Source organism: Nerophis ophidion, linkage group LG21 (assembly GCF_033978795.1).
Source record: "Nerophis ophidion isolate RoL-2023_Sa linkage group LG21, RoL_Noph_v1.0, whole genome shotgun sequence".
Lineage (NCBI taxonomy): Eukaryota > Metazoa > Chordata > Actinopteri > Syngnathiformes > Syngnathidae > Nerophis > Nerophis ophidion.
In genome coordinates this window covers 34,913,243-34,926,555 of record NC_084631.1, presented here as the reverse complement: position 1 = coordinate 34,926,555, position 13,313 = coordinate 34,913,243, and the positions used below count along the sequence as shown (strand labels likewise).

Genomic DNA, 13,313 nt, shown 5'->3' with positions numbered 1-13,313 from the left:
CCGCAACATAAAGGCTACAAAATGAGTTTTCTTGTCGCCAAGCTCACAAAAACATGCAGTTAACCCCCCACAAAAAAAAAAAAGAAACAAAAGTGATGTGCATGAGTAATCAATAACCAGAAAATTTGGTATTTTTCAGTGTATGTACATGTGTTTGTGTAGATATTTATATACACGCTGTAAACTTGGAACCTCCACATTTAGCTGGCTAGGCACATTAAGTGGAAATACAGGGAGTGAAAGGTGGATATATTTAAATGTAAAATCTCCAGTGGATTCTACTTGGCTTTATATATATATATATTTTTTTTTATTTATTTTTTTTTTTTACCCTGTGAACCTGACCCAGCACTCACATAATTATAATAATAATAATTCTCACGTTTCTGGATATGCCACACAGTAATAAATTCCACACAAGTCTATGTTAGTAATAATATTAATAATACTGTGGTATGTCACATTTGATATATTTTGTCTTGTACCTACACCGTACTCTATTTATCTAGAAATGTAGATTATATTATAAAATATACATCTCCCGTTTTAAAATAGTCACCAAATTTTAGGAGGAAAGGAAAAAAAACATGCTAAAAATACGCAAAAATGGCAGAATTTTTAAGTCTTCATCCATTTAAATGTGACATTTTTGGGAGTCTGGGGGGGCAAATTATTAAATTCATGCTACACTTTTTTTTTTGTCAAAACAACACTAAAGATTCATAAATCACCATATCAACCAACAACTACTTGACTCTTTGGAAGGATTTTTCTTTTTAAGAAGGGACTGAATTTTGTCCTTTTCTTCTAATCTGCTGCTGTTGTTCTGTAGTTTGGCCACTTGGGGGCGATGTAGTGTCAGAGTGAAATAAGATCAGCTGTGTCTCGTCACGTGATTGCGAACAGGAGAGGGCCTTATGCACAAAAACTTCAGAGCATGAAAGCCACACTAGAAAAAAAAAATATTTAGTAAAATTACAACAAATTATTTGTAATTTTTCATGACTTATTTAGTGAGTTGTAATTTTATGAGAATAAAATAAATTGTACAGGGATTATATTACAGTATTACAAAATAAGGTTTGAAATTATTTTCTGGAGTTATTATCAAACCATAACAATTGTTTAACATTTCCTCGTTAAAATATATTTGTCTCTAACATTGCAACTTTTTTTTCTAAAAATAATTACCATATTATTGTTCACGTAATGTTACAAATGTAACTATTATTGTAACATTATGACTTTATTCCGATTTTTTTTTTTTTTACCAAGAAATGCATGAATTATCTTAGATTATTGTCTTTATTTTAGCAATATTACAATGTTCATGTTATTAATATGCAGTTTGTTATAGTGCCTTACCATTTGTATCACGACTTTATTCTCACATCTTTACACATTATTTACATTTTCCGTGGGAAAAAGAAATGCCACGACAACTTTATTTTCATGTGAAGTTTTTCAGAACATCCGATTTATTTCTGTTAACGTTACAAAGTTTTCCTAAAAAAATTAAAGAAATAACCCTTTTTTTCTTAAACTTTATTTTGAAAGGTAAATGTTTTTAAACTACTTTCAATACCTGTTCTCAGAACATTCTGATTCATTTCTTTGAATAATCCAATTAAATTGATAAAAAAAAGAAAATACTTATGACTTATTGTCTTTGAAAAACTATTCTCAATAATTTGTTCTGATGGCGTTACGATTTTCATGTTAATATCATTTTTTTTGGTAACGATTCTCATAACATACTAACTTTTGTTCTCTTACATATTTACTATCTTAACTTTATTCTGGTGGTATTACAATTTTTGAAATTAAACAGATTTTTTTCTTCTGTCAATAAAATTCTGACTTAATTCTGTCGATTTTATTCATTTGATCAAATTACACCTATTAAAGAGACATTTCATTGCCGACACATGTACTATTATAAATGTGTTTTCCTTCCAAAAAATAAAAGTAAACACAACTTTATTCTTATACAATGTTTTAGACAGACTATTTTTTAATAACTGTTCTCAGAAGATTTTGATTTCATCTCTTAACGATCTGAGTTTTTTCTAAAAAAAATATTAAAAGTGACTTATTTTCGTATAAAAAAGAAAACAAAATGATTCTCAATTATTTGTTTAGGTCATGTTCAGATTTTCATGTTAATATACTTTTTTTTTTATAACTATTCTGACTTTCCGAAAGACAATATTTAACAACTGTTCTCAAAACATTCTGATCAAAATCTTGTTAAATAAAAAAAAAAACATCTCTTCTTGAAAAAAGTGTTCCGATTTTTTTTTTTTGTCCCCAAAAATTATTCTATGTAACTTTGTTGAAAAAAACACCTTTTCGTACTTTATTGCCACGACATCTCCTAACAATATGATTACATCCTCCTTTTATGATGTTTTACTTGAAAAATTACGACAAAACAACTTTTTTGCTTAACTCTGTTAATGATACTGTCTCCCTAAAGAAAAAGTAGCACTGGACTCGTCTGCTTTTGACTAACAGCAACTTAAGTATCATGTTACAGGACGACTTTTCTCATGTCACTGCGATTTTTGTCATGTTACATTACGACTTTTCTTATGTCACCGTGCGACTTTAGTCATGTTACGTTAGAACTTTTTGTCATGTTACATTACGACTTTTCATGTTGCATGACCACTTTTTCATGTTACATTACAACTTTTTTCTCGTTACAGCACGACTTTTGTCATGTTACCTTAGAACGTTTTTCATGTTACATTAGGACTTTTTTCTTGTTACATCACGATTTTTGTCATGTGACATTATAAGAACTTTTCATGTTACATTAGGACTTTTTTCATGACCTTTTTTTTTCATGAAACACGACTTTTTTCTTGTTACATTACGACTTTTCTCATGTCACCCTGCGCCTTTTGTCACGTTACATTACGACTTTTCTCATGTCACCGTTCGCCTTTTGTCATGTTACATTACGATTTTTCTCATTTCACCGTGCAACTTTTCTCATGTTACGTCAGAACTTTTTGTCACGTTACATTACGACTTTTCATGTTGCATGACCACTTTTTCATGTTACATTACAACTTTTTTCTCGTTACAGCACGACTTTTGTCATGTTACCTTAGAACTTTTTTCATGTTACATTAGGACTTTTTTCTTGTTACATCACAATTTTTGTCATGTGACATAAGAATTTTTCATGTTACATTAGGACTTTTTTCTTGTTACATCACGACTTTTGTCATGTGACATAACAATTTTCCATGTTACATTAGGACTTTTTTCATGACCTTTTTTTTTCATGAAACACGACTTTTTTCTTGTTACATTACGACTTTTCTCATGTCACCGTGTGCCTCTAGTGGCGTTACATTAAAACTTTTTGTCATGTTACATTACGACTTTTCATGTTGCATGACCACTTTTTCATGTTACATTACAACTTTTTTCTCGTTAAAGCACGACTTTTGTCATGTTACCGTAGAACTTTTTTCATGTTACATTAGGACTTGTTTCTTGTTACATCACGACCTTTGTCATGTGACATTAAAACTTTTTGTCATGTTACATTACAACTTTTCATGTTACATTAGGACTTTTTTGTCGTTACAGCCCGACTTTTGCCATGTTACATTAGAACTTTCATGTTACATTATGACTTTTCATGTTGCACTACAACTTTTTTTTCATGTTACATTGGGACTTTTTTCTTGTTACATCACGACTTTTGTCACGTTACATTATAACTATTTTTCATGTTACATTACGACTTTTTTATTACCTTTTTTTTCTTAAAACACAACTTTTTTCTTGTTACATTAGGACTTTTCTCATGTCACCGTGCGCCTTTTGTCACGTTACATTACAACTTTTCTCATGTCACAGTGTGCCTTTTGTAACGTTACATTAAAACTTTTTGTCATGTTACATTACAACTTTTCATGTTACTTTAGCACTTTTTTGTCGTTACAGCCCGACTTTTGCCATGTTACATTAGAACTTTCATGTTACATTATGACTTTTCATGTTGCACTACAACTTTTTTTTCATGTTACATTGGGACTTTTTTCTTGTTACATCACGACTTTTGTCACGTTACATTATAACTATTTTTCATGTTACATGACCGATTTTTTGACATGAAACATTACGACTCTTTTTATTGTCTAGTTACGGCGCTTTTCTTCAAATTACATGAGAATATTCTTGGGACAATCCGACTTTTCTTTGCTACGTAACGTGATGTTTTTCCGAGAAATTACAATGATGAAATCAGGACTTGAATCCCATACTATTATCACTTTATTCTCATAGAATTACAACTCTTTTCACGTAGTTTGTTTCCCTTCGTGCCGCCATCACTTCTTAGGACTGTGATCGGTGGTTTGGCGAAGAAAGGCAAAGGAAAATAATGGCTAACTAAATACCTGGCTTAAACGTCGGACTAAAGGGCCTCCGAACTGGCAGTGTGGGTGAAGAATAGGAGTACTTCTGACACATTTTCATTTTTCATCTGTTTTTTCTCCGGGAGTTTGAAGACGGAGAGTCTTGTGCCCGCCGAGCCCTTTATTTTGCTGAACAGGCCCGCTCATGCTTGCAGAGCGCCTCAGCCACGTACAGAACAAGAGAAGGGTTGCTAGTTTGCAAAATAAGAAATGGAAAAAGGCCATAATTCATATCTGCTCGCTACTCTCCACTTGGTTTTCAGGCCTCGGTGTCAGTAATATGTGCAATTTCCAAGACACACAAACGGCTGTTACTGCTTGAGAACTGAATTTGGAGCAAAAGGAAGCGTGTCGAAGGAAGGTCTAGGTACTGAAGGGTTCAGTCAGAGTCGAGTCTGGGCTTCGGGAATGTAGATTTCGATACTATCTGCGCTCTCCGTGGCCGAATTCTGCCGGAAGGAGGCGGTACGCTTGGTCTGCAGCAGCCTCCTCCTCGCCTCTGTCCTCTGCCGCTCCCCCAGGTCCAGGGACTTCTCCCTGATAGGCAGGGTGTGTCCCCCGACACGGGGCACCACCAGGCCTCCCAGCCCGCCGCCGTCCGCGACACTATCGGCCCTAAGGCTGCCACTCACCCCGCCCGCCGACTTCTTTGGTAAGGGGGGAGGAAGCTTCTTGTCCTCCTAGCCGTGACATGGACACAGAGATTTGTATGGGTGTGGCCAAAAAGGAGGTGACAATGAGTGAGGAACACGGATGGTCAGTGAGATATGATGCCAAAGACAAAGAAGGGAAAGAGAAAAGCGTTAGTTTTTAGTGCGAGGCGCCGTCTTGTGAACACTCTCCGGGACTTTTTCTCATTGCAATGTTTGGAAAGACATCCGCGTTACTCTCCTGCACGCCGCTATTTTAGCTCTGGGTGCGGGGGGCTGGCGGGAAACCCCAGCGCCGCTCACCTTCTTTTCAGGGAGGAGCTTCCAGCCAGAGTCTTTGAGCCTCTGGAGATCCTGGAACTTGACCCTGACGTCCTCGATGTTGAGCTGGAGGAGGTCCCACAAGCCTGCCAGGTCCTGAGAGGTGGGCTGGGGGTAAGCAGAGGGGTCCTGGGACGGGGCGGTCACACCACATAGAAATGTCTTTAATAACTCCTCCCCTTTCTCCTCATGCATGTGAGCAAATGATACAGTCAAAGGTCTTTAAAGGTTGGAATTAGAACTAATTAAAATATTTCATCCTGATTAATCACATTTTGTCTGTACTTAACTCATAATTAATCACAAATAATATACGTTTTTTCCATCTTTAAATAGAAGTTAGTAGGTGTACTTCGGATGGATTATTTTTAATAAGAGACTAGTAAATGTGTTTTAAAATGAGTGGGGTTAATTGATTCAAACATTTAATCGTAGTTAATCTCATTTTGTATGAATTTAATTCATAATAGAAGTTTGTTTTGTCCTAAATGAGTCTACTTTAGACAGATTATTTTCAACAAGGGACTAGTTAATTAAAATATGTAATCATGAATAATCTCATTTTGTCTGCAGCTAACTCATAAATAATCACGATTAATAGAAGTTTAAAAAAAAAAAAAATCTTTATTAAGTGTAACAGATTACGACCCCGAGAGGGACAAGCGGTAGAAAATGGATGGGATTTCAAAAAGGGACCAGTAAATTAATTTTAATAATACAGCTGTCAACTGATTAAAAAAGTTATTTGTGATTAATTAATTAGGATTGATATATAGTTTTTTCATCTTTAGTAAGTGTACTTTGGACAGATTATTTTCAACAAGGGACTAGTAAATGTGTTTTAAACCGAGTGGGGTTAATTTATTCAAACATTTAATCGTAGTTAATAAAAGTTTGCTTTGTCCTAAATGAGTCTACTTTAGACAGATTATTTTCAACAAGAGACTAGTTAGTTGGTTTTCAAATTAGGGCTGTTGACTGACTGAAATATGTAATCCTGAATAATCTCATTTGTTCTGCAGCTAACTCATAATTAATCGTGATTAAAATAAGTTGTTTTTATTTTTAATAAGTGTACTTCAAAAATGTTACAGCCCCAGGAGAGACAAGCGGTAGAAAATGGATGGGATTTCAACAAGGGGACTAGTAAATTAATTTTAATAATAGAGCTGTCAACTGATTTAACGAATGTCATTGTGATTAATCACATTTTGTCTGTACTTAACTCATAATTAATCGGGATTAATAGAAGTTTTTTTCATCTTTAGTAAGTGTACTTTGGACATTATTTTTAACAAGGGACTAGTAAATTTGTTTTAAAATATGTGGGGTTAATTGATTCAAACATTTAATTAATGTAATTTTGTCTTAAGTCAACTGATAATTAATTTCAATAATAAAAGTTTGTTTTGTCCTAAATGAGTCTACTTTAGACAGATTATTTACAACAAGAGACTAGTTAGTTGGTTTTCATATTAGGGCTGTTAACTGACTGAAATATGTAATCCTGAATAATCTCATTTTGTCTGCAGATAACTCATAATTAATCGTGATTAATACAAGTTGTTTTAATCTTTTAATAAGTGTACTTTAAAAAGATTACGACCCCGAGAGGGACAAGCGGTAACAATGGATGGATTTTCAACAAGGGACTAGTACATTTATTTTAAAAATAGAACTGTCAACTGATTAAAGTTTTCATCCTGATTAATCACATTTTGTCTGTACTTAACTCATAATTGAGATTAATAGAAGTTTTTTTTCATCTTTACTAAGTATACTTTGGACGGATTATTTTCAACAAGGGACTAGTACATGTTTTAAAATAAGTGTGGTTAATTGATTGAAACATTTTATCGTAGTTAATCTCATTTTGTCTGAAGTTAACGCATAATTAATTTTGTCCTAAATGAGTCTATTTTAGACAGATTATTTTCAACAAGAGACTAGTTTATTGGTTTTCAAATTAGGTCTGTTGATTGACTGAAATATGTAATCCTGAATAATTTAATTTGTTCTGCAGCTAACTCATAATTAGTCGTGATTAAAACAAGTTGTTTTTATTTTTAATAAGTGTACTTCAAAAATGTTACAACCCCGGGAGAGACAAGCGGTAGAAAATGGATGGGATTTCAACAAGGGGACTAGTAAATTAATTTTAATAATAGAGCTGTCAACTGATTTAACAAATGTCATTGTGATTAATCACATTTTGTCTGTACTTAACTCATAATTAATCGGGATTAATAGAGGTTTTTTTTCATCTTTAGTAAGTGTACTTTGGACATTATTTTCAACAAGGGACTAGTAAATTTGTTTTAAAATGAGTAGGGTTAATTGATTCAAACATTTAATTAATGTAATTTTGTCTTAAGTTAACTGATAATTAATTGCAATAATAAAAGTTTGTTTTGTCCTAAATGAGTCTACTTTAGACAGATTATTTACAACAAGAGACTAGTTAGTTGGTTTTCATATTAGGGCTGTTAACTGACTGAAATATGTAATCCTGAATAATCTCATTTTGTCTGCAGATAACTCGTAATTAATCGTGATTAATACAAGTTGTTTTAATCTTTTAATAAGTGTACTTTAAAAAGATTACGACCCCGAGAGGGACAAGCGGTAACAATGGATGGATTTTCAACAAGGGACTAGTACATTTATTTTAAAAATAGAACTGTCAACTGATTAAAGTTTTCATCCTGATTAATCACATTTTGTCTGTACTTAACTCATAATTGAGATTAATAGAAGTTTTTTTTCATCTTTACTAAGTATACTTTGGACGGATTATTTTCAACAAGGGACTAGTACATGTTTTAAAATAAATGTGGTTAATTGATTGAAACATTTTATCGTAGTTAATCTCATTTTGTCTGAAGTTAACGCATAATTAATTTTGTCCTAAATGAGTCTATTTTAGACAGATTATTTTCAACAAGAGAGTAGTTAATTAGTTTTCAAATTAGGGCTGTTAACTGACTGAAATATGTAATCCTGAATAATCTAATTTTGTCTGCAGATAACTCATAATTAATCGTGATTAATACAAGTTGTTTTTATCTTTAATAAGTGTACTTGAAAAATATTACAACTCCGGGAGGGACAAGTGGTAAAAAATGGATGGGATTTTAAAAAGGGACTAGTGAATTAATTTTAATAATAGAGCTGTCAACTGATTTAACAAATGTCATTGTGATTAATCACATTTTGTCTGTACTTAACTCATAATTAATCGGGATTAATAGAAGTTTTTTTCATCTTTAGTAAGTGTACTTTGGACGGATTATTTTCAACAAGGGACTAGTGCATGTTTTAAAATGGGTTGGGTTAATTGATTCAAACATTTAATTAATGTAATTTTGTCTTGAATTAACTGATAATTAATTGCAATAATAAAAGTTAGTTTTGTCCTAAATGAGTCTACTTTAGACAGATTATTTTCAACAAGAGACTTGTTAATTAGTTTTCAAATTAGGACTGTTAATTGACTGAAATATGTAATCCTGAATAATCTCATTTTGTCTGCAGATAACTCGTAATTAATCGCGAGTAATAGAAGTATTGTTTTATCTTTTAATAAGTGTACTTTGGACAGATTATTTTCAACAAAGGACTAGTAAATTTTGTCATTTGCACCGCAACTTTCTGAAAAAGCTGCCATGAATTAAGAATAAAAAGACTGATTTGTCCAACATGTAACTACCTAAACCAGGGTTCTTGACCCTTTTGACTTCCGGGCCCTACTTTTCCACTACAGAGCAAATATTAACACTGAATTAGTATTCTTACTCTAGATTTTAATTTAATCCAGTAATTATAACTAACCCTACTAACAGTTTAACTTTGGCTAACGATATGAAGCATGTGTTAGTCACCAATTAAGGCTTTGGTAAGACTGATTATAAAAAATAAATACTAATCAAAAAACGATGACAAGTAAATGAACATTCAATAACACAGTGATAAATACACTAAATTGATAAATGATACTAAATGATACTAAAATAACTAACTAAACTATCAATAAAATTGAAAATACAAATTTACCATTTTAGTCATACTTTTTGCACTTGAGCTCCCTTCTGTTAGTTGATGTCATCATTACTGCCACAAGTGGTGGAAAAGTGTATTAGAATCGACTACATTGAGAAGCAGACTTTTCTTGGCTTCCCCCCGGCTGGGCGCTCATGGCCCAACCCCGACCTAAACCGTTAAACGTCTTATGACGATGACAGTTTGACCTATTCATTTCCTTCATTCTGTTTTTTGTGCGGGAAAAAGAGCAAGAGTGTTTTTAACGCACTCCTGGCATTCAACAGCGTTAACTTCTTTTTACACTTGCACATCAGTTGAAAATGCTCGTCAAACCAACGCAATGTTTGTGCTGGTGACAGTTTGACCCCGGAACAGAGCATTCCTGTGCCCAGACTGCGATCGCGTGAACAGAGGTCCTTCTCGGTCAGGCTGGGGGACGCCACCTCCTCTTTACTGTGGTGTCCCCCAAGGATCTATTTTAGGCCCCATCCTGTTCGCTCTTTATCTCCTCCCTCTTGGAGATATTTTTAAGAAACATGGAGTGTTTTATCACTTTTATGCAAATGACTGCCAAATTTATATGCCGATTTCAAAAAGCCACGGCCCCCTGATACCCCTTCTTAATTGTCTATGCGACGTCAAGGCTTGGTTAGCCCAAAATTTTTTAATAATGAATGAGGGAAAAACGGAAATTTTAGTTTTTGGTCCGGCCCTCACTGACTTGGGACCATTGCAAAATGATGTGCGTCCCAAAGTCACCAGCCTTGGCGTCACTATAGACAGCGATTTTAAACTAGACAAACAAGTCAATGGCGTTTTAAAATTGTGTTTTTTCACCTTCGTCTTTTAGTAAAGCTTAAACCGTTTTTATCTTTTAACCTTTTTGAACAAGTCGTGCATGCTTTTATTTCAAGTGGCCTGGACTACTGCAATGCACTTTATGCTGGCATTAGCCAAAAAGCTCTCTCCCGGTTGCAGTTAGTCCAGAACGCGGCCGCAGGACTTTTAACAGGGGCCAGGAAACGCCAGCATATAACCCCAATTCTTCAGAGTCTGCACTGGCTCCCTGTTCATTTTAGAATTGATTTTAAAACATTGCTGTTTGTTTTTAAATCTTTACATGGACTGGCACCTCAATATATCTCGGACCTCATCCAAATTTACACTCCTGCGCGCGCTCTGAGGTCCGAGAGCCAGCTCCAGCTCGTGGTGCCCAAGACCAGACTTAAGACCAGTTGGCCTTCTCTGTGGTCGGCCCTAAGTTCTGGAACACTCTGCCGCTCCATGTTCAAACTGCTAACACAGTGGAGTGTTTTAAGTCTTGTCTTAAGACCCACTTTTATTCTTTGGCTTTTAACACTACGTGAGTTGTGTGGTCCTCTGTCCTCTGTTGTCCTCTGTGTTTTTTATACACTTTGATTTTTATTTTACTGTTTTAATTGATTTTACCCTCTAAAATTGTTTCTAATCATATTTGTTTTTATATTGGTTTTATTTATTTTTTTTGTTTGTTTTATTCAGTCATTGGTGGAGCCTAATATTGTTTTTAACATGGCTGTGCAGCACTTTGGAAACGTTATTGTTGTTTAAATGTGCTATATAAATAAAGTGGATTGGATTGAACTCACCACACTTTGCTGGCACAGGCGGAAGAAGTGCTGGACCTTCTGAGACATGAGCATCTGGGCGCTGCCGACTGCGCCGCGGATCAGGTCCAGAACTGGGAGGGAAAAAAAACGCAAAGCAGAGGTTGACGACACAAGCTGTTGATTTTGTTACATCTGTTTTCCAAGGTCAGCCCCCTGTGCCAACTCACTCTCCTCGGGGAGTTCCTTCTGCTCCGCCTCCCGCTCCATGTTCTGGCACCAGCCCTCCATCCTCTCCACCTCTGTCTGCAGGAGGCGCAGGAAGAACTCGCCGTCTCTCATGCAGGGGGAGGCTCGGCCCGAGTCGGGGAGACTGCGGGGGCCCTCCAGAGAGGGGGTGCCCGCCCACGCCCGCTCCGAGGTGAGGGGCAGCGGGGAGTGCGAGCGCGGGGGAAGGTGCTGGTGCGAGCACGGGTCGCCTGGACACTCGTCTGCGGTGTAGCCGCTCTGGATGAAGTCCTGGAAGGAGTCATTTCCTGTCACTGTCACAATGGCTTCTGGTGTACTTGGAGGAATCTTTCTTTGATTTTACGGTAAAGAAAATGCAGCTCAGTCTTGCATAATTTTACTGTAAAATGTTTGCTTTTTTTTTTTTTTTTACAGTGCATTACTGTAAATTGTAAAACTGTGCCACTGGGGCGGTATAGCTCGGTTGGTAGAGCGGCCGTGCCAGCAACTTGGGGGTTGCAGGTTCGATTCCCACTTCCGCCATCCTAGTCACTGCTGTTGTGTCCTTGGGCAAGACACTTTACCCACCTGCTCCCAGTGCCACCCACACTGGTTTAAATGTAACTTAGATATTGGGTTTCATTATGTAAAGCGCTTTGAGTCACTAGAGAAAAAGCGCTATATAAATATAATTCACTTCACTGTTATTTTTATCGATTAAATTCTGGCAATTTATTTTTTTACTGTAAAATTTACTGTTTTATACCCAAAAACTGAAAATGGTAAAACGGGATCACTGTTATGTTTACAAAAATTTTGGTGGCCAAGCTGACCGTTTTTACTGTAAATCTAGTTATTTTTACAGTGCAATAGAATAGAAAGTACTTTATTGATCCCTGGGGGAAATTCAGCACCACAGTTTGCTCACAATAAACAATAATAATAATAAATATTATATGACATATATTATATATATATATATAACATAATATATGAATAATATAAATATATTCTACATTTAAGTGCAGTCAAGGAACATATGCATTATACAGTCTGATGGCTGTCGGTATGAAGGACCTCCTGTGTCGTTCCGTGTTACAGTTTGGGAGTCTGAGCCTTCCACTGATCGTTGTCTATAAAAGCTAGGAGTTTTGTTAGACTTCTACTCTCTGACACCACCGCCAGAGAGTCCAGCTCCACTCCCACCACGTTACTGGCCTTCTCTACCAACTTGTCCAGTCTGTTTGCAAACTGACGGTTGCTGTTTTTTTTAACTGTAAAATTGACTTTTTTGACACCCAAAAACTATAAATGGTAACACCGGCATCATTGTTATTTTTACAAAATTTTTGGTTAATTGTCTGACAGTTTTAACCGTAAATATAGTTATTTTTACTGTAAATCTAGTTATTTTTACAGTGGAACTGACAGTAGTTTTTTTTAACTGTAAAATATAATGTTTTTACACTAAAAAAACTATACAAACTGTTGTTTTTATGGATTAAATTCTGGCATGTGAACTGCCAGTTTATTTTTTTTTACTGTAAAATGTACTGTTTTACACCCCCAAAAAACTGTAAATGGTAAACACGGTATCACGGTTATATTTACAAAGTTTTTGGTGACCAATCTGACAGTTTTTTTTACCGAAAATCTAGTTATTTTTACAGTCCAACTGACAGTTTTGTTTTTTTTACTGTAAAATATACTATTTTTGCAGTCAAAAAACTGTAAACGGTAAAAACGGTATCACTATTATTTTTAAGAATTTTTGGGTGACTGATCCGACAGTTTTTACCGTAAATCTAAAGTTATTTTACAGTGCTGTAAAACTTACTGTTTTTTACACCCGGAAAACTGTAAATGGAAAAACGGTACCTCTGTTATTTTTACAGTAAAATTCTGGCGACTGAACTGCCATTTTTTTTTTTTAAATCTACGATTGTTTTTACAGTGCTGTAAAATCTGTTTTTTTAAACACAAAAAAAGCTGTAAATTGAAAAGCGGTACCACTGTTTTTTTTATGGAACAAATTCAGGCATGTG

General features: G+C 35.0%; 1 protein-coding gene across 3 annotated transcripts in view; it reads right to left on the bottom strand.

The window, feature by feature from the left end:
- Positions 1–767: 767 nt before the first annotated feature.
- Positions 768–13,313, bottom strand: part of dlgap3 (discs, large (Drosophila) homolog-associated protein 3) — a 364,153-nt gene continuing 351,607 nt past the window's right edge. For 2 of the 3 annotated variants that reach the window (XM_061882505.1, XM_061882506.1), the window contains exons 10-13: positions 11,271–11,559; positions 11,083–11,174; positions 5,396–5,542; positions 768–5,122 (exon numbers count right to left, since the gene is read on the bottom strand). In XM_061882505.1, the coding sequence (XP_061738489.1) occupies positions 4,826–5,122; positions 5,396–5,542; positions 11,083–11,174; positions 11,271–11,559 (825 nt within the window). In that variant the 3' untranslated portion in view covers positions 768–4,825. Of the gene's footprint in view, positions 5,123–5,395; positions 5,543–10,876; positions 11,175–11,270; positions 11,560–13,313 lie in introns of those variants that run through there. The other variant, XM_061882507.1, reaches the window with a different exon arrangement.